The sequence below is a fragment of the Dermacentor albipictus genome, chromosome 9, assembly GCF_038994185.2.
Source record: "Dermacentor albipictus isolate Rhodes 1998 colony chromosome 9, USDA_Dalb.pri_finalv2, whole genome shotgun sequence".
Lineage (NCBI taxonomy): Eukaryota > Metazoa > Arthropoda > Arachnida > Ixodida > Ixodidae > Dermacentor > Dermacentor albipictus.
Window position 1 is genome coordinate 49,136,644 of NC_091829.1, and position 26,600 is coordinate 49,163,243.

Here is a 26,600-nt window from a genome sequence, read left to right on the forward strand (position 1 = left end):
ATAAAACGTGGCAGCATAACAGCATTTCAGGGGCGCCGAGCGCCAAAGCGATAACCGGTGATAATCCGGTGGAAAACAGTCCCCCCTCAAAAACCAAACCAATGAACGCATGGTAATACGACGCACTTACGTCGTCGTGGCCGCCATGTTTGTGTACTAGCGTGGAGAGCGCCGCGTGCGTGACGTCACGTGAAATATATCTATGGAATCAGCGACGATACTCGAGAAAGGTCGGATGCCTGAAGTCGCGTCTTGCGCCGGTGACAGTTATTGTCAGGAGGAAAATGAGGGCCGCAAAAGACAAGCGATGCATGCACGTCAATGTACAAGGCGCTTTTTTTAGACAATGCAGATTTTCATAGACTACATGCGCAGCGAACGTGACGTTTTTGCAGCGGAGTTCCTAGGCGAGGTGGGCATACTTTGCAGCTAATAATGGTAGCTTCAGAAGACTAATTAACAAAGATATTAACTTACTCAATGGTGCCTTTGGGCCAGTTGTTTAAATGGCGAATTCGAAGGCTGTCACATGTAATGCCGCCTCGTTTTCCAAAAAAAAAAACATATTGGAAGTCGCATATAATTCGAGATATTAATAATCAAAATTCAATGGTCAATCCAGGCAATATTGAAACCTAGCGCCGCGGGAGCGCAGAAAAGGCGCTCCCCTCCACCTTCTCCGCACCCTCAGCCCGAATCCTTGCGCGCGACGGAAGGCGGCGCGCTTCCTCCCTGCTTTCCTCCGTTGCGTGCGCGCGATTGAGCCGCGATCGTCTGCTCACTCTCGCACGTTTTGTCTCGCACATAAAGAATACGGCTCACCGCGACGATGTTATTGGCCTTGGACTTTATACGGAACCTCACGGCGACGGCAACGGCGACAGCCGAAATGCGCCTGGAGTGTCCATATAGTTGCTATCACGATAAAAATTGATTAATATTCGTTAATTAGTCGTCTGAAGCTCTCATAATTAGCGGCAAAGTACGTCCACCTTGTCTAGCTCCTAAACAGGGTAAAGGGCCAGCCACGTTCGCTGCGCTCATTACTTTTTTTCGCAAAATATGTATGATCTAAAAAAAACACCATGCGTACGTTACTCACACAACTTTTAAGAAATCAAGCATTGAATTACCTCAGCCCTAGCTTACGCGACGCCATTTTTTCCCTTTGGTGAAAGTAGAAGGAATTCAAAATTTTCGGTGCACGCCGCTCACATGAGCGGTAACAGAACAGAAAAAAAAAGAAGAAATTGTTACAAACGGGAGGTGACGGCGTATGCCGTGCAACACTGTTTTCAAAGAGGCGCTTTCTTTCAAACGTGCGGTCGCCGCCGTACTTGTACGCTTATCGATCCAAGCGTGAGGAAATTATAGATAGATAAAAAATACACTCTACGTACGTATATATGCGCTGGTGGTCACGTATGCGCATATAATTTGATAACGCGCACCTGCATGCGGAACACGCACTGTATGTTTGTAGAAGCGAAACCAACAAAATACCCTATTAGCGCTTACTGGCGCTGACTTACTTTTATCATGCATTGCCACGCCCCCTGCTTATGCTCTTTAGTGTCTTATATATACGACGAGCGCTTATGCGTTTCTATTAGTATTTACCTGCGCTGATCCGTGCAATTTTCACGCGCCTCCCTGGTGCGAAAGCGGCGGCGGAGTTTAGGTTGTGCGAAACTAAAGGAGCTGCGACTAGACAAATCGGCGGCCAACTTTCATTCATCCAGATCCCAGGGAAAAGATGGCGGCGACGCCGTACCGGCTGCGATGCTCGTTGCTGGGTCATTCGATGGATGTGAGAGCCGTGGCGGCCGCACATCATCCCGAAGGTTCCATCGTCACAGGCTCGCGCGACCGGACAACACGGATATGGCTGCCAAACGAGTGCGTACTTGACAACGTCACCATTTGTCATGGCACTAGGATCGCCGTTGGTGCCGGTCCGGCTCCTGTGTAAACTGGCTGAGACAGCTTTTCACGGTTTCTTGTCTGTCTTCACACAACCGCACCCGCTAGACTAGTTTATGGGAACACTGCAGCTTAACGATAGTGGTACAGCTTTTTAACTATCGTGCTCTTTTTTCTTTTACTTATCCAGCAGTCGTTCAGACAGGTTGTTGCTGACGTCTGAACATGACTAGCTGCAAAAACTTGGTCGTCATAGCAATCAGCGAAAGCAGCGGCTCGAGTTTTTCTCACGAGAATCCAGCTCGTTTGTTTGCAAAGCAAGCGGCCGTGAGTTCGAGGCGTGTTTCAGATAGAATGCTCCATCCGATGCGCATATTATACGGTGTGCCGTGGTGCCACTTGTACGCGACACCCCCCGGAAAGTTTAGTAGTGTCGTTCACGTAAGAAACACCTAAATTCGGCATTGAACACGGAGAAGAAAAGACCTTGTAGATATGCGCAAACCGGGCCGTTCCACGCAGCGCCGTTTTTATCGACTTATGCATTCTATTCTAAGCAGAGCCCAGATCTGACGGCCTTGATGCTGGCCGTGAGCGCATTGACCCACTATTGAATGTCGGGCAGCTACCCGAGCTGTAAACATGCGCTGCTACCACATGCTGGCAAACAGTTCGAAAAAGCGTAATAGAAGAGCGCCCAATTGGTTCAGTTGGGTCATCCCTGAATAGGGAATGCAGCGCGGTGTTTGCCTTTATAACCTTCTTCCTGTATTTTGATCCGTTCGTTCCTGATTAAGGAGTAGTAAGCTTGCGCCCTGACCGTCAACTTCCTGCGTCATGGGATCTGCTAAGGCACATGCTTCATACTTTAACATCGAGATCGCTGTTTTCACGTCACAGTTCCATCAGTCAAGGTGCCTATGGTCATTTACAAACTTTTCTTTCATTACTAGGCACCTGACTTACCCTTTTGCCTGTTCCATAGGTAAAACTAAATGACTGAATTCAGGCAAATGTTGGGAAATATAAAATTGGTATGACCGTTATCACTTTTAAAACATGTCTTTTTTTTTTTAGTGCGTTTTCAGGGATCAACACAACAAAAATTCATTGTTTGTTGCTGCCTCTCCTTGAAATAACAGTAGTGTGTAGGGTGTATAATTCTGCTGAAAAGGGTTTAAATTTTCTGCTAGAACACCATGTGATCGAACTGACTGGGAGAGAGCTGTGGCACGAGATAGTATTGCAAAAATAATTAATGTTTTGTTGCGTTCTTCACCATTATTCATTTGCAAAAACACCTGTGCATTGGTGGCACGTTAAATACCCCCTCGTGGTCAGAATTAATCCAGAGTCCGCTACTACAACAAGCCTCATAATCAAATTGTGGTTTTGGCACACAACACCCTAGAATTCACCCTTCGTCACGATGTACACTTTCTTTTCTCATTATGTTCACCATGGTAGTTGACTACATCTGTGTGTGCATTATGGTATGTCGCACTGCAGTTAGCTTGCTCTAAGTTCAACTGCCCGAGAAAGAAACCAAGCTTTCATTATCTCTTATTACATCTGTGTTCTTGGCAGATTCTATGCACTAGTGTGCTACCACTGACTACACAGAAAGTCCTTGTCTTTTGTAGTCTTTAGGCAGAATAGTGCTGTAGCATGATATTGTGCTGTGAACATAGTCAACCGTACATTATTGCAGCTCTACGGATGACTACACACAGACAGGGGAAATGCATGCGACTACACATTGCCCTGTGTATTTCCTGTGCTAGCATATGGTAGTCTTGTGTGTTGTCCTTGCTGTGAATCGTAACCAGTATGCCCAGCTAGACACCTTTTGTATTCACACATAATTAAATATCATTTGGTGGACTCTTAGAAACAGATGTGAGCACAGGACTGCCAGGTCTGAGCTATGCGTCACTCTTTGGGTGATAATTGTTACACATAGTCCCTAGTTGGGACTATGTATATATAATTTTCCCGCGATGTCACAGGCGCAGCTTGTTGCCGTGTTAGTACCGCAAGGTGGCAGCCACGATGACGTCAGTGCGAACCCTATATAATGTATATGTATATATGTATATATATAAAGCAATGTGAATCTACATTCAGCATTGGTGGTCGAGTTCTGATGGTTATTTATCTTGTATATTTTATTACATGCTGCTAACTTTGGTGGTCATGACAGGAGTTGGTTTTGAATGTGCAAAATAACATTGCTGAGTAATAGCATGACAGATGCAAATTTTAACTTATGACAGATGCAAATTTTAACTTGCAGCAGGATTCCACAATCCATTTACAAACCTTTTGAATATCATTTAAGCAGTGAACCATTGAAGCAGTTCTGTAGCTGGATGGTCAAGACATAAGAAAGGAAAACCTAAAACAATGCTGGTTGAGTCTGAAGAGCACGATGCTTAGCCAGTGCATGAAGCATCTGGTTGGTTGGCCAAAAGGCCTGAAGAACATGACACAGAGTGCATGAAAGAAAATGTAACTTGGAACAAGACATTTTAGGGTTAAAGTTGCACAAGAAAAAGTAAATTTAAGTTTTATTGCATAAAATTCAAAGCATGTTTGTAAAGAGCATCAACTTGAGTTGCACCTACTGCCGTAGCCCAGAGAATATGGTGTTGCGCTGCTGAGGTCAAGATCGTGGGTTTGATGCAAGCTTTGGTGGCCGCACTTCGATGGAGGCAAAACGCAGAAAATGTCTGCATGCTGTCCACACCCATCTCTTTTTGTTACCATAGTTGCTTTGCAATAGTGAGGCGAAATGTTAACGCCATTGTGTGCTTAGCTATGCCCATGCATACGGCCTGCTGTATTTGATCGCTAATAGCGGTTATAGTTTTGTAGTTGTTACTACCCTGAAACGGCAATTGCATGTAGGTTCCCTCTTCCCTCCTTGTTTTGCACCAATACTCCAAACACCTCTTGCTTACCTCGACTGGTGAACGGTTCATGCTGCCGTCCACTTTAAATCCAAGCGCTTCTTGAAGGTCTGGGTTACCTGGGGGTCTTGCTGGGCGAATCCCTTTGCATTCCATTAGCATGGGCTGAGTGGTCTCCGCTTTTTTGCTGCAGCATACACACGCCTCATCTGGTTGCGAATATTCGCTCCGATATGTTTTTGTGCATAGTCAGTCAGCTCGAGCCTCAAATAGCATTTTGTGGGGACAGCAGTGCCCTCTGTGTGCAGGCATGACTCAAAGCAGATAGTAGCACATGTCAGAGCATGACTACCGAGATTGCCCATACAGTGCAGCATTCCTATGCAAAATAACCGCCTATATGGAATAAATGTGCATCTGTAGTGCTATTTGAAGTTGTTTCATTAATGTGTATGCAATATTAGGAAAGCAAAGTCAATTTATTTTTCATTCTTATTTTTCTGCTTAGTGTGTGCCTTGTCAGTGTTGCTGTACATGAACACTATGCTCTCGTTGCATGTTGATTTGCTTCTTAAGACAATTGCCAAATGCTGTTGCATGCCAACTGCCATGAAAAATCCAGTTAAGCTCAGACTGGTAGGCATTACTGAGAGGTTTAGGTGGCAAACCGTGCACCGGAAATTGCCTTTCAATGTTCATCTGGAGACAACGTTATCAACACATTTCTGCAAATCCTGCCACAACTCCTTACTTTCTCAGCTACTTTGTTTGTGCATTTTTTATGATATTGTTTTTTGTCTTTACCCTCCCACTCCACGTAATATCCTTGTGAGCCTTCAGGGTAAATAAACTGTGAAAACAAAAGGATGAATGACCGTGAGGAACCGAAATGCAGGAGAGAGAGACAGACAAGAGAAAGTGAGGTTAACCAGTACAGAAAATCCAGTTTGCTACCCTACACTGGGGGATGGGGGAAGACACAAAATCACAGCCAGTCACGATCACCACACTCTATTGCAGCACAGCATCAAGTGCAGTACAGTGAACGCCAATTCATGTTACAGCCGCTTGCCCAGATCTCTTGCCTTTAGAAATTGTAGCAGTGTCTTTGTGACCCTCTGCTGTGGTGGCTTATGAGGTCGGCATTACAAAATGTTTTGTTTAAACAATGGCCTGTGGTAAATGCAAGCTAACACAGTTATGAGTGATCATCTGTGTACACTGTATTGAGGACAGTCGCACAGAATGTGTTCAAGGGTTTCCTTGAAATGCAGGAAGGGCGAGGAAGCATTAGATGACTGTCCTATGCAGGATCAACGCCAATGCATGAATTGGTACAGTGAAAGCATACTGTCACCTAGAACACAAGGTAGTGACTTCTAAGTCCAGTGCATTATTAGATGCAATGAGAAATTGTCTCTTGCAGTAGTTGTACCTACACATTGGCGCTGGTTTGAAGTTGGGCTTTTGAACATTACTGGTGTTGGCAATACAAAGGTACCGGCCATAGCACAAGACAAAAAAGCATAAGACAGTACGTGTCCCATAGGCTGGGCCTGGCACAGACATCTGCATCAACCTTAGTTCATTCAGAGGTGCAAGTGCACTCGTGTTTTTGTGGAAATATTTCAAGATCAAAAAAGCACTTACTACACTGTGAAAGTAATTTCCTTTTTTTGGCATATTCCTTTTTGTCTGTGTTTGCATATACTGAACAAGAAGACGAGTTTCTGGGCTATTAAGGCAGTGGCACTGCGTTCTTACCCAATTTCAGTTTCTTGGGCTGCAAAGCCTAGCTGAATCGAGGATTGCGTGATTTCACCATGTCGATCCTCATTTGGGTCAGCACAGACGTTCTGAAACAGCCGCGTGAGATTGTCAGAGGCACGACTCTTTTTCTTCTTCTTGCAGAGGCAGCTGCGACTATTACGAGAGCCAGTGCCTCATGGGGCCGAGCAACTTCGTGTCCAGTGTGTGCACTGTGCCGCCCTCAGACCAATACACATCTGGCCTAATCCTAGTGGGCAGCAACGACTGCAGCATCTACTGTTTCAGCCCTGATTCACCACAGCCCCTGTACAGACTGCTGGGACATAGTGGAAACGGTACATCTCTCGAGCCTCTGAACACTGCCTAGTTCGCCTCTTTGCTTAATCTCGTCATTGCTCAGTGAATGTATGGAAGGGAAAGTATGCTTGCTCCTTTGTTGCCTTTTTGATGCAGTTAGCATTCTTAGGCTACTTCATGCACTTTCTGGTATCTATTTCCGGATCTAACCGTTTTTCTTTTATGTCAACTTTAGTCACTGGGTTTGTGCCACCGAGTATATGCCACTCTTCAGTGAATCCCTTCCTGACAACAACTTATGTCACTATATGGGTGCCATTTAGTATGTTCCGGTCGTAATAACATATAAAACATGTCACCAATTGCACACCTATTATAGGATAGATTGTCAATCCCTTTAATGTCTCCAGTCGTCTCTAACGATAGATGTTCCACCAATTTTTATTGCATTTGGCACTTGTGCTTGCAGGATTCCAAGAGCTTTCTCGAGAATAAAAATCTGATAGGGAAAGCTCTTCAAAGGCACAAAAAGAGCTCAAGTTAAGCTGCGGTAGTGCATTATCCTTCTAAAATATAAAAAGTTAATCAAGAACGCTCTTACGGTGAGAAGAGGTTTGGCAAGCCAGAAAACATTTAAAAACAATAGGCACATGGCACTAGCTTGAAGTTTCTGCATCAGCAAGCCATGACGTCATAGACTTTTACTTCATCTGCTTAAGCCTAGTTAAATTTTCTATCTGTAAAGGTTGACTGTATTCTGAAAGATCCAAAGACCGAACATAGCTAGTTTCAAGACTTCTATTTTTTTCTTTTTATTCAATTACCCTCCAAACTGTAGTGCATTTGAGAGGGGTGTGGGTACAATATTAACAAATGCAATACAGCAGCAGCAGCTAGAGAAGTACAATACCATTGACTACCATAGCAGGAATGATGCTACAGTCGGGTAGATATTAACAAAGCGGTTTCGTAGCAGCATTTCTAAAAGCATTAATCTCTAGTGGCAGCAATATTGTGTGGAAGGCGATTCCAACACGAACATGTACTGCGAGTGAAGTGAGTTGTAACATTCTAGTGTTGGAAAATGGAGTAGTACCTACATTATGATGGTAATCAATGCATGTGAAACTGTAGGATGCTTCGTTAGTAGTCTATCCTTAAGGAATGACTTATAATAAATCTTATGAAATAAACAAAAGCAAGAAAGCTTTCTACAATGAGAAAGGCTGTGTGAAAAAAGTATTGCCTTCGTAGCTGTAACAGTAGTGTTGTGATGACAATTGGAAAGAATGAAATGCGATGGACTTCTTTTACTGTTTCTAAAACAGCTATGAGTATTTCGAGATCAGGATCCCATATAGCTGCTGCATATTCTAGTTTAGCTTGGTCTAATGTTTTATAATGTTGCAATTTCTGCCAAGTCACAACAGCTAAAATATGAAAAAACATTTTAAAATCCGTGATGTCACACTGGGGTGCAAATTACCACAAAATTAAGTTAAAATAGGTTTTAAATTACTCCTTATCAGTCTAAACTGATTTAGTGCTTCTCTTTAGCATCCCTTTAAGGAGGCAGAAGCATCAGCCTCTAGTTCTGATCATTAGGACCTTGCAGGTTTTGGTCTAAGCATGTTGCAGTCTCTGCAGGGACATTATAACGGTGTGGCTATTGTAAGAACTGGCTTTGAAAGTGAAAAAAAAGGAAGTTGATGATATTCAAGCTCTCTCTCTTTCCTTTCTTATCTTTCTTTTTTTTTTTCTCTCCTTCTGGCAGTTCAGCTGTATGTATCTCAGTAGGTCTGACATGCTCATTCACCTAGATGTACATGCACTGAGTTGCAGAACATTCAGGAGACCATGGAGCTTGTAATGATGCTTAAAAACTGGGGCAAACAAAATAAAAAGTCCTTATATTTGTCCTTCTTGTCTAATGTGAAATAAATAAATGAAATGTGTGACATAAATAAACAGTTGCCCAAATGAAAAGTAGGGTTAATTGGTAGATGTTTTAACTTTAGGAACCTTAAAGTAGTGTATGCCAATGTGTGTACCAAAGGCCCCGAAGGCTTGTCTGCCATCTGACATGCACGAAGTTAGAGAGCTTTAGCTCCTTCACTCTTCACAAAAATACCAGGTTACGGTAAACCTAATGGCAGTAACAGGGCTGATAGTGACATATTGTGGTCCTTTGTCCAATACATGAATACCTGCCTAGGTTGCTTAGTGGCTTTGGTGTTGCACTGCTAAGCATGAGGTTGCGGTTTCGAATCCCGGCCATGGTGGCTGCTTTTCAATCAGGGCAAAATGCAAAAACACCCATGCACTTCGATTCAGGTACGCATAAAAGAACCCCAGGTTGTCAAAATTAATCCGGAATCCTCCACTATGGTGTGCCTCACAATCGGATCGGGGTATTGGCATGTAATATCCCATAATTTAATTTTTTAAACATGTGAAACGGTATTGTGCATCATAGGTGTTCTTGTCAAAGCAAAAGGGACTGCATGTTGTCGATTACATAGTTGTCAACATTTTACATCAAGATAAGTAGCATGTGATCAGTTACAGCAATAATTCTGTCTCCACCAGATAAACTGCGCTGCTAGATGGCGCCACCAACACAGCTGCTCACGTTTATGCCCACGATGACCGAGCATTCTATGAATGGTTATTACGCGCACAGACAAGCTAAAACTCTTTTACTGTGCCGCGTTTTCTTCGTCTCCCCGTTGCAGTCTGCGCCTTGGCAGCTGGTCAATTCGGCACGCTTCTCAGTGGCTCCTGGGACAAAACGGCGCGCGTCTGGTTTGGCCAGAAGTGCATGCTCACTCTGGAGGGGCACCAGGGCCCAGTTTGGGCAGTCCAGATCTTCCCCAAACAGGGGCTCATGCTCACCGGCTCGGCTGACAAGACCGTGAGGCTGTGGCGCGCTGGAAAGTGCGAGCGGGTCTTCACTGGTGAGCCCTTTTCATATTTGCTTTTGCATCTACACTCCATAGTGGTTCAGTGGCCAGTCTGCTGACATAAACAAATTGTTTTTTTTTTCTTCATCTTTTCTTTTGAAGCAGAGCTTTCATGGCCCATTCCCTGGGGCATGGCATTCGTTTCATCACAGGATGTCCTCCTGAGACCCCTTGTACATTATAGTGTGCATTGTCTTCAAACCTAATTTAGGAATGATTATGTAAAATATTCTTACTGAATAGGAAGTTGGTTGCCTGAAGAAGTGCATGGAAGGGACTTAGTTCTATTCTTGTTGCCAGCTTTTAAGAAAATTGACATTTCTGTTGTGGGACTGACATAGGCTGTTGTGTCGTCACTGATTGTGAAAAGCAACCACATGATGTTGCATCTTCACTTCTCCGTTTATGCGAACAAAAGCTGTTTCTACCATATTAGACCTAAGGAGTTGGTCACATTGTCTACATGTATAGAGTGCTGCTTATGGCATCTAACAGAGATAATTTTAAAAAAAATTGCTTTTTCGTGTTCATAGCATACCAGTCAGTAATAAGAATCTAGCACTAACCAGAGTTACATAAGAACCTAAATTTACCGGTTTCCTACAAAGAAATGCCTTGCAATAAAATTTTTGAAGCAATGCAGAATAATTTCCATGCTCTTTTGCCAAACTTCGTGTAACCTCCATTTCTGTTTGAGTCGGGGCATGCACCATTAAGGATCACGCAGCTAAGCAGTGGGTACCAAGAAGAATGTTACCTTCAAGGGATACTGGAAGGCACTTGTGCAATCGCTTTGAAGGAGCTTGGAGCCATGGCATGTTTGTTCTATGGGAGACGCATCACCATAGACTCCATGAAAATTATGACCATTGTGCAGTCTTCTTTTGTAATAACAGAGTATTCGTTAAAACTTGGATTGCTATAGCGGGTCGAAAGGTGGAATGCAGAAGAGCTTGCTTTAGGTGTACATCAGGGAACCATAGTTTGTGAGAATTAATCCACAGCTGGTCCCCCATGAGATTTCGTAATTGTTCATTGTGTACCTTAGGAATATACCACATTTACTTCAATCTAGGCTGGCCTCGATTCTAAGCTGACCCACCAAATTAGGAAGGTCGGATTAAACATTCCTCGAAAGCAAGTGACCAATATATTGGTCAACTACAGCCACAAAACGTGGCATTCATTACCAGTGTCCAGTACCAACCATACGCTTGCACACTGGCTCACTGTAGGTTGCAGTCTACCGACACCACTTCCTCAGTGCCATTGTGTCAGTGTCTCGACAAAAGTGAACTTGGGAAAGGCAATAACTGTACCTGCACTAAGTGCGTTCAGTGTATTCAGAATGCAGGGATGGGACTCGTGCAGCAATTTCACCGTTTTGATACAAATGCCAGTTCCTGCACTAAACTGCGCCAAGCACAGAAAACTGACCGAAATTGCGGCATGCTGTGCCAGAATGGCTTTGGCATGTGGTCCGGCAGTGGTTGCAAATGGCAAGCAGATTTGTTCACCGATCAAGAGTGCAATGGTTCACATTCTGCACCCCGCGCGACAGTGCCTCCTGCGCAATTTTTCGTAATTTTCATGCTTATGACACTGGACTTTTTGACGCTTCCGGCAAGTGGCCGGCGCATGTGTGGATACTCGTGGCTTTCGTCGCTGCTCTCGGAACAGCCAGGGCGACTGTATATAGTGATGCGGCACTCCCTACCTGGCATGAACAGAATAGGCATGAATGGAAAAGCGTGCCACAACAAACTCCTTTTATGATTACAGTCAGTGACAGATTTTTCATAAACCGATACCTAGAAAGAGAGCAATATAAAGTATGTGGCTACCATATGGTAGTTACACAAGTTGGGGCTAAGTAGAACACATTCTTTCCTATGTTTTTGCCAATATGTAAATGTCAGCATAATTTTGGCTTCAAGCTTAGCGTGAGCCCTATTCCACGTTTGTCAACCGGATAAGTAGCGGTGTGAGATCATGTTAGCAAGTTATTACTTAAGAGAAGTTTTCTTCTTTGTGATTTCTTATTCACATTTCATTTGTTCACGATGGTACAGCAGTAATTATATTACGAAAATGAAGTGCTGGCCAAAGCTTTGATTTCATGGAAGGCGAAAGAATCCTGCATTAGGGAGGCGCGCACTGCAGCAGGATCTGTGGGCAGGCGTCTCTGCCCCAAGGCCATTATAATGTAAAACTATTCAGGCCTGGGCCATTTTGACCTGTCACGGAGGGCTGATGATCAATTTGGAATATAAACAGATCAGAACAGTTTTACATTATACGGGCCCAAGGTTGATCGTAGCTCTCTGGGCCTGTGGTGACATATGGTGACCCAGAAATTGTTACTGCGACTGGACTTCGTAATTTGAAAACATTTTCTGCTGTTGTCATGAGCGTCAGTGCGGCACTACATAGTTTGATAGCAGTGCCACCAATGTTTTCAGCTTTACAAGAAAGAAAGTGCCATGCTGCTGCTCGACCCACTCTTCCATATTCTAGTACGCTATAACTGTAAAGCGCACTTCTACTGTCCCGTCTTCTGATAGGCTTGCGGCAAGGTGAAACTATTCCTATTGTGTACAAATGGCTTTCAGTAAACCACAGTAGTTCATAACTCTGGCTTCTTTATATGGTCTGTTGGTGACGTGCATTCCCAGGCACTACACCCAGACTATCGAGACATTAAAAAAATGTATTCATGAAGAAATGTCTGGAGTTACTTGTGGAAATTTTGAACTTGCTCTTGCAGAATGCGCGTTCTTGGGATTGCTGCCACTGATAAAAAATCTACAGGCACTATTACAAAAATTTGCAGACACTAGACGGTTTCAATATCGGGGTAATCTGCTTCAAAATGCTGCTTAAGGCATTGCTTAAAGGGTCCCTCAGACAAGGGACAAGGGGCCCTTTGGGCCCCTTGTCTAGCTATTTTGAGCTGACAAGTCCAGAGCATACGATGCACTCTAATGATTGTGTCTGCAAAATATTACACTGCTATGCGCCATGGAAAGATCTGAAATTTCAAACTGAACGCTGTTTTCCCTGCTTCTTGCGGCGCCCCGCTCCAAGCCAGAGAATGACGTGCACGTGCTAGTGTGCCTACGTACACGTGGTTGCTGTGACGTCGCTCGTGGTGACACGTGACTTCAAGAATTATTCTAGGCAGCATCTGTTGTTTGTGTAATATGTTGCTTGAATAGACGAATCAAAGCTTACAGAAATAATAAAGCACACGAACCGAATGTGTGCATGTTTTTGTTCTACTTCGCACCGCAGCAAGAGAGATGTATACTTCCGTTTTGCCTGCTTGTTCCCATGTCGTGCAGTCAAGCACGCCGACACCGAAACTGTAATTTTCTACCATGTTCCAGTGCGGGATCACGCTATGTGTTCCACTTATGTCTGTCTCAGTATTCGTGTAGCATTGACTTGTAGTGCTAGTCGGGTGTCCTTGAGCACAGCGGGCAAAACCGTGCGTGAGACAAGACAGTCGCAACAGCTCGCATGTGATGCCATCAGTGAAAGTGCACCATGCCACAAAAAAAAAAAAACGGAAAAAAATGAAGGTGGGCCACGTGACGCACATGCCACGCGATTCTCGAGGTCCGGTATGGGAGAATGCAGGGAAGGAATTTCGCTTGCGGAGGGTAGACGGGGCAAGTGGAGAGAGTGTCTCGCTTATCAATGGAGCTCGCCACTTGAAATCAGGTTCACGGCGCTGAATTATTTCTATCTCGGGTAATAATTAGCTGATTTGAAAAATGTTTGCGGCAGAACGCTCCTTAGAGGACACATAACAGCTTTCAGCGTATAACCAAAATTTGCTATGGGGCCTGGTGAGGGGCCTTTTAAGACAGTTGCAGTACATCGCTCATGTTCGTTTATTCTGTGTTCCGCCATGTTTTCTAAGTGTGCTGCCATATTCCATTATTCTACCAAAATTCAGATTGGCCTGCTCCAAAATAAATTTCATCTGCTATGAATTGCTCTAAAATGAAATTTAGTCTGCTTGAAGTTGCCCCAAAATGCAATTTTGTGTGCCCCAAAATGCGACTTTATTTGCCCCAAAAATTGCGCCAAAATGACTTTGGGCAGTCGTACCCATGAAAATGGCATATCGTTATAGTGAGCTGTAGTACTGTGATGCTGCAGCGCCGGATAGTGATGGTTACTGTTCTGTCCCTTGGTGTAGGCGATACCGGCGCACCGTTTTTCAGATTCCAACAACTCCTATCAAAATGCTCAAATCAAAGCCTACCTGGTAGTTTCGTAAGCCGTGTTTTTTATAAAAGCAGTCGGCCTAGATTCATTAAGTACAGTAAAACTTCCATGAGTTTTTGTCAAATTGTGTATAATTGTTTCCCTCTTCCTGCATTATCGCAGGTCACGAAGACTGCGTCCGCAGCCTAGCCATTCTGTCCAAGATGGAATTTCTGTCGAGCTCCAATGACTGTACCATCCGCCACTGGACAGCCACTGGAGACTGCCTACGCGTGTACATGGGACACACCAGTTTTGTCTACTCCATCTGTGCACTTCCCGACACTCTTAGTGGCACCGAAGAGTTTGTGACGTGCGGTGAAGACCGAACTGTGCGCGTCTGGTCCTGTGGCGGGGACTGCATCCAAACTTTGCGGCTGCCAGCGCAGTCGGTGTGGTCAGTAGCATGTCTAGGAAATGGAGACATCATTGCTGGATCAAGGTGAGGCTTCTTGCAGAGCATGAGTGTGCCGTTTCTTTCCTTTTTGTTATTTTGCATTGAAGTTCTTTTAAATGGCAAGCGGCAGATTGCTATCGTCGCATTGCCAGGATGTTGAAGAACAAGGCAGTGCCGAAACTGCGAGTTATGAATCGAACGAATCTAACTTGTGCACACGGATAACGGCAAGACGTTCCGAATGTACACCACTATTTTTGCGTCGTGCATGATTGGCAACAGCATCAGAGGGCCTGTCACCAGGTCTGGCCATTTTGAGCTGACAAGCGCAGTGCATACAGTGTGTGCTAATGATCGTGTCTGCCAAGCATTTCATCCCTGTGCACCACAGAAAGAGCTTAAATTTCAAACGAAATGCCGTTTGCCCTTCTCCTTTCGGGCTCCGTGCTCCCACCCGCAGAGTCGATGTATGTCGCACAAGTTCACCTACGTGCACGGCGGTGCTGTGACGTCGCTCATAGCGGCACGTTGCCTTTAGAATTATTCAAGGCAACAGCAGCTATTTTTCTGATCTGCTGCTTCAATATACGAATTGAAAGTTTAGAGAAATAATAAAACTTGCAAACTGAATGTCCACAGGTCTTTGTTTTACTTTGTACCGTAGCAAGAGAGATGTACTTCTGATTCGTCAGCTTGTTTCCGTGCCATACAGTTGTGCAATCAAGTACAGTCTTCATTCGTTAGATATAGCCTCGGGGGTGAAGTCTGTCCGCTATTTATACACGAATCTCCATACATTCCAGTATAATCGCTAGTGCTTGCATGCATTCCAGTACTATGTACAACACTGTTTGCATTGTGCACACAGTCTGGTTGATTAGATTGTCTTTTCTGTGGAATAGACAGCAACATTAAAAAATGTTGTGAGCGATAACTTGATAATGGTGATAACTTGGCACAAAACGGTCCCTGTCAGTAAGTAACACAATGTACCTTCAGCGTAAATTTAAATGCAAACAGTAATGAATGCCTTTCATGCACAGTTACATGGAAGTGAACATGTAATCATAGTGTAGCTGGTTTCTAAGTATGGAGCAGTCCCAAGGGTACGTATTGGAGTCTGAATGGAGCCAGTGTTATACCCGTGTCACACTGGATGTTTTAATGTGATTCGAATTGAATGGCATTAGCATTGCATGAGATTATTCGGTTGCTACACAGCGGTATTTAATGCTATTAGAATCGAATTACTTCCGCAGTTGAATGAGTTCGAGAAGCTCATTCGGCTTCGCACTCGAAGCAAATGTATGCCCTCTAAACCAGAGACAAGGCAAAATATAACATTGAGCATTTGTAATTTGAGAAACATCCATATACAGAGGTAATTAATTTAGCGAGGTTTAAGGCACCTTTATATTTTTACTAGAGAAAAGCTGTATGGCAGGCTCTCACAAAATTTTTTTTTTACTCTCCAACTCAGTGGCATGCGGCGGCTGTTGCTTTGCTAGTTGGCCATACTGTAAACAGTCGTCATCTATTTCATGATTGAGCCTCTTCTTCTGATTAGCATACTTTGCTCGCAATGCAAAGCACACATCAACTAACCACCTCGTCTACTGCAACTAATACCCCTGTCAAGCGGGCAAGTTAAGTGCACTTACGGTGAGTGCACTCGGTTTTTAAGTGCGCTTTCCCAAATCTTAACGTCGCAGCGGAGTGTACTCTCAGATGAGTGCACTCAAGTTGGAGTACGTTCACGGAACGCACTTTGCTGGCTGAGTACGTAGCCTCGCCGCCAACGGTTTGGAGGAGTGCCTAGCCTCGCCGCCAACGCTTTCAACGACGCAAAATGTAATGCATAGAAAAAGGACCCAAAAGTTCATTTCAGTTAGTGAACAGCTTTTAACAATATAATTTGTGTTTAGCGAGAAGCGAAACAGCACAATAAAGAAACGAATTTATCATGTACGCAACTAACGGCGCCAGAATTATGCGGCACTGCGGCGCCGCCATGTTCATTCAGTTCGTGTTTATTTTGGTGTGAAAGCGTGCTGACCATGCCGGTCATGCTTTGAGCCGTGTGCGTGACATTTTGCAGTGTAGCTAAATATCGAACTCGCTGTCTTTGCTCATATGTACTCGCTCATATTCTGTTCTAGCAGGATCAACTGCCGCCTCGCTGCACGCCGCCATGTTGTTTTGGATTTGCTAGGCGTTCGTCTTGGCCAGCATTGATTTGCAACAGATTTATAATAAGAACGTCTTCGTTTTTTGTTGAGACAAATAGATGAAGTTTGTTTTTATATATAATTCTACTTAAAACAATCGCTTTTAAGCAGCTTTCTCTTGTTAATTTACATCTTTAAAAACGCGCTCTTAGTCTGTCGCCATTTTTTTTTACTGGGAGTGCACTCTGTTTTCCCGTTAAGAAGCGCGTTGCCTAAAGTGTGACTCAAGTTCCCAAAGTGCACTCCCAGTAAGTGCACTTAACTTGCCCGCTTGACAGGGGTATAAGCGTTGTTGTTCAGCGTGGCTATGTAACTTATATTGTTCGTCTTCGATTTATCGGCTGTGGCTACTAAGCTGGCTAAGCCAGCTTAGCCTATAGTGGCCAGACATTCTGGAATTAAATGTTTTATATGCATGTTATTTCAGTGAAGCGGCACCCCATATCTATAATAAAATAAATAGATCCACTTTTTAGACATTTCTCTACTTTCCTCACCAATTTTTTTTGCAATGATCGCTGTTGATATCATGACCAAACGACATTAATTTTTCCTGTGTAGAAGCACCGCGGGTCTAATAGTATTCATTGCATTGAATGTCATTTGAATCTAATGACATAAGAATTTCCAGGGTGACAGGGGTATTACATATGCAGGTGAAATTAAAAACAAAATAATGCATTGCAGCGTTTTTGGTATTCACATTTCAATTTGTGCTGATATGCATGACATTGTTATTCAGAATTATCTGCTATTCTATGTGCTCGTTTAAATCTCTTCTAATCGCTTGTATGCAGTGATGGCGTTGCGCGAGTGTTCACGAGGCACGGTGAGCTTCAGGCACCACCCGAGCAACAGAAGGCGTTTGAGGAGGAAGTTTCTAAGTCGGCACTGCCAGCTCAGGAGCTTGGTGACCTGAAGATCAATGAACTGCCTGGCAAAGAAGCCCTCCTGGATAGAGGTGACTCAGTCTGGCTTCTCTTTTCAGTGATCCTCTTTGATTTTCCACTTCTGGCTACCCATGGTCTGCCAGAAGCAGCCAGAGCACCTTCGTTTCTCTCTGGTTGCGCTTCCCACTGCATTACGCACTTCCGATGCATGTTCTGTTCGTTTTACTCGGGCTGGACAGTTCTGGTTACCCACGGGCTGCCAGAACCAACCAGTGCAATTTTGGTCTGGCTGCTGTCTGGAAGTTCTCTGGCTAGCAGATGACAAAAAGAGGTGATGAGCGCTTGAGCACTTTTGCCACGCTCAGTCAACTGGCTATGGTTACCTTTGTATTTCCTTACTTCTAGCATTATCTGCTTAGATTCTACTGCACCCAGCCTTGCGAAGAGGTGTGGTACGAGCGGCGGTGAACCATTGTTTGTGCTATTTGTTTAGGTGTGTGTGTGCGTGTCTTCTGAAGGCTTCGTCCCGGCTGTGAACAGTGCGCCGCACTCTCATGCTTGCATGCTATCTGCATCATGTTGTGCACAAGTTGTGGCTGCTCATTCATAGACATTTCGGTACATTTTCGGTTCATCTTTCTCTGGTAGTATCCCTTTTCACACCTCAGACGTATACAGTAACACCTCCTTCATACGTTTTTAAAAAAAACACAACATACGAAACCTACTAAGTTGGAAAACATAAGATTTGAAGTAATTAAAAAAAAATTGACACAACTATTTTTGACATCTGTGAAATGCGAAGCGTCGCGCAGATTGCTGCGGCACAAGATGCCAAACGCGCGTCGAGGTGGTCGTGCTGCGGCGGCCGGAGACGTGTTTTGTAGTTTTCTTATCGTCTGGTGTTTTAAGAGGGCAATGGGAGAAACCGAAGCTAAAGCGAGCTGGTGGGCAACACCGGACGTCACGTAAGTCACGTGGTGTAGGTCGGGCCGACTTTGTCATCCAGGAGCGCGCAGTCGATTGCGCCACATGCAATTGGCCTAGGCCATGCCGACTTTGTCAGCTGGGAGCACGCAGTTGATTGCGCCACACCCAATTGGCCTAGGCCGCCCCGACTTCGTCAGCCGGGAGCGCGCAGTCGATTGCGCCACAAGCAATTGGCATAGGCCGCATCAACTTCGTCAGCCGGGAGCGTGTAGTCGATTGCGCCACATCCAATTGGCCTAGGCCGCGCCGACTTCGTCAGCCGGGAGTGTGCAGTCGATTGCGCCACATGCAATTGGCCTAGGCCGCGCCGACTTCGTCCACTGTGAGCGCGCAGTCAATTGCGCCGCATGCATTTGGCCTAGGCCGCGCCAACTTCGTCAGCTGTGAGCGTGCAGTCGATTGCGTCGCACGCAATCAGCGTAGGCTGCACGGACCTCGTCAGCCGCGCGAAGTCAGCGGGGTCTAGAACAATCGCACGTGGTGCAACTGAACGGGTGCTCCAAACGAGGATCCCCAATTGCACCCCAATTGTGGCATAATCAATGCTCACTTGAAGCCTCACAGAAAGTATTTATTGATTTGGCTGAAAGTACTGCAGCAGTGTAGCCTGCTTCTTATTGGCAGCCACGTGCTTAAACACGGAGTCCTCAACATAGATAAACGATCCACAAGTGATAGGCCGGTACTCTCTATTGCGCTGCAGTGGCAGCGTAGAAGGGCTAAAGCAGCCAGAGCCTCAGTTGAAGTTAGGAGTGGTGCAACATCAGTGCTTGCGGGACCAACCTTGGCAGCGTCTTCGTTTGGCTGCTACTTCTGTTGCAATCTCAACATCCGTCAATCGAAGCACTTTGAAACACTGTGAATAACCAAGAGGCATCTGCAAATTAAGCCGTCTATGAGAGAGCCCAGTGAACCAACACCCTCTATCTAGCTCTAAGCTCGGATGCCTCCTCCCTCATCTATAAGACCACTGTCCTGTTGAAAAGCACAGAGCGTTATGTACAAGATTAGTTGCGCCAATGCCATGCGTTGTATATTGGTGAGAATAAATACTTCCCTGATCAAGTACGTCAACACAAGAATGCAGTGCTGTGGCAGAATACTGCCAGTTTTTTACCACCAAATTAGCCCTGACAGTGGCGTCATCTTGGAGACAGAAAACAACTACCTTTCTTTTGCTTGTTTTGGAATCCTGGCACATCCAAAAGACATTGGGTAACATCAATTATTTGTCACTGTTCACTCTCAAGGGCTGCGAAAAGTGTCTGCATGCCTATCAAAGCGTTAACATGCATATACGCACTGCTACGCCTCGCACCATCTCGCCCCTGAAAAAGGAGCCGGTTGGGTTTTTAAAATTAAAACAAAATTTTCGTTGGAGTTTCTGTTGTATTATTCCAGTTGTTCTCAAACAAGGAGTTGCAGGTTGTTGTTGCCACATTGACTGTTACACTACACTTACCGCGAGCCCTTATTTCTTTTTTCCTGCTCTATTTAAGCAAATGTGTATGTTGTCGTTACTTCATTGATCAAACTGTTACAGTAATTATGCTTTTTTTCTTTTGAAGGCATTCTTCTTATTTTACTTCAGAGGAATTCGCCTCTCTGGGATCAGGGTATCTTGTAACCACTTCTAGAAACAGTGGGTTAGGTAACTTGAAAATGTCATACAATGGTAATAAATGATACCTCGTTGTGCCAAGAATACATAGCAATAGTCAGCAAGTAACTATAACATAAAAATCTAGCCTAAGTAGCCTATAGTGGGATGCGCACCTGTGTCACTGTCGCCCTCTGCCAGATGGCATGGAGTGTCTAAGTCCAATAAAGTCCCTTGATGAGCGCACACGGTAGGAGGGAGTGTGTTTGCATTGAGGCATCCAGAGTTTCCGAAGCGGAAGAGCGCGATTGCAGAAGCTCATCGATGCATGCACACTGTCTTGAGTGCACGCGGCAGTGAATTGACATGCCGCCTTCACTGATCTCTACTAGTATCTTAGTGTGTGAAGTTGCACTGCGCCATGCCACGCAATGCAGCTACACCGATGAAAAGTGGGTACTCATCCAGTTTAGCACCTGATGCAGCTTCAGTCAGCATGACCGGTGGTGTTCGGCACACTTTCTTTTGTGTGGCCAGTGCGGAAATAGAACATGTCCTATGTCATGCCGAAGCCAATAGACCAGATTGCAAATTGCATGCTATGTTGGCTGGCCAACAGTTTGGGTGTGCTGAAGAGAGCGTGTCGAGTGAGAACCTTCACGAAATGAGAAAGAGCTTGGTCGCTGCACGCTTGTGCACAAGCACTGTGGCAACAACTGATCACCATGTTGCTGCAGCCCACGTTCAACATACCGAACTGCACAGAGGGCAAACATTTGCCAATTCTAGTGCCATTGCGGTGACATACCAGACTTCACCGGCTACTGCCTGGCACACTTAAGACGCTAGACTAGCAATTGCCCCTGAAGGATTTGTCATGGCAACACGCCGCCGCATCAAAACGCAGCTGTTGACACTTAAAAGAGGAAACACAAGCACGCCGAGGCAGTGCACCTTCAACATGCCTATGACAGTGTCGACGTATGCTAAGCATGCGCCAGCCATGCCAAAAAGATAGCTGAAGTTCGCGAAGCCTGTCTCGGCCAAATGCGGGATTTGCAGGATGTAGAGGTGTGTTTAGGGGCCTTAGCAGAAGAGAGTCGCTCAAGAAGTGTCTCCTATGTTGCGCGTCAGCCAAGGAGACCCAGTGGGCATTATCGTATTTGCGCGTGAAAAGCGATAAGACAAAGATCCCAATTAAATGATGAATAAACATGAAAAAGAGACAGGATAGACACACATAATGAACATTTAACTAATAATTTGAAAAACTTTGTACGATGACCTTGTCTTCTTCAGCATTGGCACTAGGCTGACACTTTACTTTTCTTTTTTTTTTGTTGCTGTGTTGTCTCGGCAGGCAAGAGAGATGGCCAGACAAAGTTGATACGAGATGGCGATGTGGTGTCGGCATATCAGTGGGTCGTTGCTGATGATGTGTGGCAGAAAATTGGGGACGTCGTGGGTACGCCGAACTCGGACACTCCTGTTGGCAAGATCACTTACGAAGGAAAGGTCAGTGGCCCAATTTCTTTCTTGCACAAATATTTTCGGAGAAAAGCTCTTATAACCAGGTTGGTGAAGTTGCTCTCTGTTAAGTTGCTCATTAAGTTGAAGTTGTTTTATTAATGTTAGATCGCTTGCATAGCCACGTGGTGGTTCGGTCTGCAGAGCAGTCTCATTCTTTACATGTCTAAAATTGTGCATCCCATTGGGTGTAATATAGCAGTAATGGATATGACAAAGTAATTTTAGCTCCCTTTTCAACTTCATTACAATGAGTTTCGAGTGTATTATATGTGCATTTGAAATTTTAACTTCACTTTTCTTAAGTCTTCTCATTACATTTGCTGGAAACTGCTCACACTTGTTATTGTTGTTAAGGCCACGCTCGTTCTATTTGTACCATAAGCGTTCGAAAATTTATTGTGTACGATTATAACACTGGTCTCTCTGACACTCTGACACTGACATTGGTCTCTCTGACACTGTTCTTTACACACAGGAGTATGACTACGTCTTTGATGTGGACTTGGACACTGGCGGGAAGATGAAGCTACCATACAATGTGACTGAGGACCCGTGGCACGCAGCCCAGAACTTCATACACCGCAACAATCTGAGCCAGTATTACCTTGACCAGATTGCAAACTTCATCATTCAAAACACAAAAGGCATGGTCATTGGGAATGCGGTTCCTAGTACATATCAGGATCCCTTCACCGGTGAGCACATCCATCTGTTTTCGTGGTTCAGTCATAATGGTTTCCATGCAGCCCAGTATGAGATTGCCGGCTTGACTCCGAGTAATGGAAGCCATATTCTAGTGAGTGCATACTTAGTTTATTCAAAAATCGCTGGAGGTAACTTTACTACTGCAACCATTAGCAACCATGGGAATGGTGGTTTGCATAGAATTTTTCTATTTAAATAAATAAAATTCTGGGGTTTTACATGCCAACATTGTGATACAGTAAAAGCTCGTTAATTCGAACCGCAAGGGGAAGCCGCTTCAGTTCGAATTAACGAAAGTTCGAACTAACGAAAGTGAAGGAGAGCAACAGTACACTGCGATTTGGAAACAGTAGGGCGTGTCAGAAATTTGGCGTGTTAGAAAGTGATGGCTCTGGGTCCGAAAGTCGAAGCTCTGGGTCTGACTGTGACACACCACCGATGTCCACCGAAACGAACGTTAACCGAGGCTTAACACCATCACAATGAATCGCGACGGCCGATACCTCCCAAGCTGAAAACAGAGGTGCACAACCGACGAAGACTGCCGAGACAAACGCGCTAAACATGTGAAGGTGGCGAAGGCCCTGATTCGTTGGTTCTTGATTGCAAGCGCAGCTGCGACGTACTTGATTCGCTGTGTTTTGGCGCTTGCCGTGCCATCTCCGCACAGCACTAGCAGCTGTACAAGATTTGCAAAGCCTCCGAGATTCGCAACGGGCAAGAAGTCTCGGAGGTTACGTAGAACGGAGAGGCGGCAGCCGCCGCTGCCTTCTGGCTGACCCCGCGTCGGTTAGATTTTTTCCGATTTTGCATTCTCTCGCCATTGTCTCCGTTTCGGAGGCAATACAGCCTTGTGTGTAGGCAGTAGGCGCGTTTCTCTGGCCGTGTGCCAGGCGAGCGTAGTTCGAATTATCCGTGAGGGAACCTTCTCGCGTTCGAATTAACGGACTTCTTTATACATAGACTTCTGTGGAGCTTGGCCGGACCAAATCGTACAGTTCGAATTATCCATCAATTCGAATTATTGAAGTTTGAATTAACGAGCTTTCACTGTATAATTATGAGGCACACGGTAGTGAGGGGCTCCAGGTTTTGACTACCTGGGGTACAACCAATCTGCGGCACACGAGTGTTTTTTGCATACGTTCTTTGCGGAATGCGGCCGTCACATCCAGGATCGAACCTGTGATCTTCTTGACATCATAGCCGTGGTTAATGTAGCATCGTTGACTTTTCAAGCATGGCATTAGTGGCGACATCACGCGGACCCCATGTACATTTAACTGCAAATACCCGAGAAAGTGATTGGCATAAAGGAATTAAACATGTTCTTTCTTGTGTTGTACAATATGCATGTGGCTTGTGACATATCGGTTCGTACATGAATTTGTCTAATATTCGTGCTTTTGGCTTCAAACGTCCTTAGTACATAATTTATCACACTTCATCTTTTTTTATTTCCAAGCAGTTGATGTACTAAACACAGCAAGGCAATCAGTTTCCATGCATTTGAGTAGTCATTGCAAATTATTGTACTTGTAATGCACTACAGCAGAACCTCGTTGATCTTGTTTCGTACGATTTTCCGCCACCTATGTTTGCGATTGAGAACACAAAAAAATGACCCAATACAGTTACGATTCTTTCTGCCAGAGGAAAACATAATCTTTCGGCACCGTTCAGTGCATCACTTACCTGCAATCGTGTGATACGTTTTCCAGACGGCAGATTCCATTTGAACAAAAAAAAAGAAAGCTGCAAGGCATGTGCAATCTAGAACAGTAGGTGCCCGCCGTGGCAGCCTCCCCGCAGTAGTACTTGCCTACCCATGTCGTGTCAAAATGCCATCACGCACTGTTTCCTCCGCTACCAACAAATCGCCTTGCAGGTTGTCTCGCATTGCGTTCACAGGTATCGTCATCAACCCTACTGCCTGAAGCATCTTCACCTACCTGTATCACAGCACATTTGGCGAGGGCCATTAAAAGTCTACTGCACGCTATTAACATGAGATAACCCAAACATGCAGCCATTCCCTGCTGCAGGCGGTGTAGAGTGAGTGTTTCATTCCAGCAGCATTGTATTCCTGCGTGGCCCACCCAAACGCTGAAGTTCGTTTCGGGTTCTGCTCGCTGTCTTAAAACACTACACAATAGGAGAACAACAATGCGTGTCTCGGTGTTCATGCGCACGTCGGCGTCTTCTGTTGCGACAATCCGTGCAACGCTTTGCGTTATCTAAATGCCAATTAAAGTTGAGTGGCAAATTTTTAGTGACTTCGGGGCATACATTTACCCAGTTACTACGTTTTTCTCTCCCATTTTTTTTCCCACCATGTATGAACAGGGTTCTGCTGTATTCTTGTGAAAATGATCAATTTTCAAAGTCAGGGAGCCATGTGAAGCCAGAAGGATGAAGTGTAGCCAAATCCGTGCACCATATTTTCCTGTGCATGGGACGCAGTTTCTCCTAAGAAATTTTCATTGGTGCATCTACACAACTGATGCGACTTAAGTGTGCATACAAATCTGTGTGTGCTAGCATGACCACTGTGCTTCTTCTTTTCCTGCGAGTATGAGAAATTGAGTGCAGTAGCATTCCTAAAGAATCGAATCTTCTCTTAACATTGGAGTAACCTTGGTGGCAAGTGTCAGCTTCTAGGGCAGCACAGCAGTACTATTAATGGCCGCCATCATAGCCTCCGTGATATAGGTGCCTCCACGAGTGGAGGTCACACATACTAACCTGCTGGTAAAACAGGTGAAACCCATGAAACTGACGCATAAATAAAATAAAAAAACACCACACTTCTTCATTGTTACTTTGTGGTACCCAACTTCTACCTCATCATCACCAGTCGCCCATGCAAGAAGCCGCAGCAGTCTGGCTATAGTTGCAGTGCTTCTGGCTTCTGGTTGCCATTTTGCTTTTGTATGCGTGTGTTCAGGGGTGATTGTATGTTATGCGATTGTTGTTCGTGTTGTCGTGAGCACACAGACAGCAAGCCCATTGAGCACACCTTATGTTCCTTCATGCAAATGGCTAACTTTTTTACAGGCAATAGCGTCAATCACCCTAAATAAACCCGTCATATTTGGCCAATATTTTCACCCAAGGCTACTGTGTATCAGCTTATTGTCTACGGTAATTGAATTGTCTGTATCAAACATCCCTTTGGAAATTCCATGCGAAAGTACAATGTTGTACTCCGCTTGTTTCGAATTCAGTATGGCATTGTTTCGGGAGATGCTATCAGGCACAACATTGAAACTGAAGGGCAGTGTGTGGCATAAAGAAAAATGAGCAGAGTGCATGCCAGTTTTGCTCACTGCGATTGTGGATGGCTCATGTAAACTGCGACTGTTTGTCATCAGTAAGAGCAGATCGTCACTTTAATAATGCGAAGGTCATTGTGTTGTGGTCTTGTGTTCCAAAGGAAAGTGGAGATGATGCTTTATCCTCTCACTGAGTGTCTGTGGGAATGGGATGCCAAAGTGGAAATGTCTGTGTTTACGGGTTTGTCTTCCTGTAGACCAGGGTATTCCACGAATGGCATCTTAGGGTTCCATGAGTGGCCAAAACGAATCTGACCTCAGCGTCCACTTAGATGGATCTTTAGCGCACAGTTTGAATTTAACAAAATTGCTATGCAATCCGCGAACCCACAGTCCATGCTCAGCACATTGGATTTGTGCTCTCAGGGTTGCATGCGAGTAGGTATGCACTTGGATGTTGTGCAAGCTGAAAGGCTCTTTCGAGTCTAGCAGCATCTGTGTAGGGTCTGCAATCACCAATGCTGCGACTGGAAATGAAGGGCCGAAAACGAAGGGGCCACGAAGTACTGCAGCGCTGAGCAGTGCGCGAATAGAGACTTGTGGATGAGAAGCGATGACACCTGTTCCAACAGGAAGGGAAAGCACACAGTTGGCGCTGAAGTGGAAATCTGGCACAATAGTCTGCTTGGTTGACTCGTTGCTGGCATTGGCTATCGGCCATCTAACAGCCTACTGATGCCCGCTTTATCATTGCCTCGGAAAACAGTCCGAAATGTGTGGAAGCTTCAGATAAGCTTGAGATGGGCATATAATGCATTTCGAATTATTGATATATCTATCAT

General features: G+C 44.9%; 1 protein-coding gene across 1 annotated transcript in view; it reads left to right on the top strand.

Moving 5' to 3' along the window:
* Window positions 1–1,600: 1,600 nt before the first annotated feature.
* Plap (phospholipase A2 activator protein) overlaps window positions 1,601–26,600 on the top strand; it is a 37,939-nt gene continuing 12,939 nt past the window's right edge. The window contains exons 1-7 of the mRNA XM_065449494.1: window positions 1,601–1,899; window positions 6,747–6,940; window positions 9,638–9,859; window positions 14,267–14,585; window positions 17,566–17,729; window positions 21,609–21,763; window positions 22,254–22,473. Coding sequence (XP_065305566.1) covers window positions 1,757–1,899; window positions 6,747–6,940; window positions 9,638–9,859; window positions 14,267–14,585; window positions 17,566–17,729; window positions 21,609–21,763; window positions 22,254–22,473 — 1,417 coding nt within the window. The 5' untranslated portion in view covers window positions 1,601–1,756. The remainder of the gene's footprint in view (window positions 1,900–6,746; window positions 6,941–9,637; window positions 9,860–14,266; window positions 14,586–17,565; window positions 17,730–21,608; window positions 21,764–22,253; window positions 22,474–26,600) is intronic.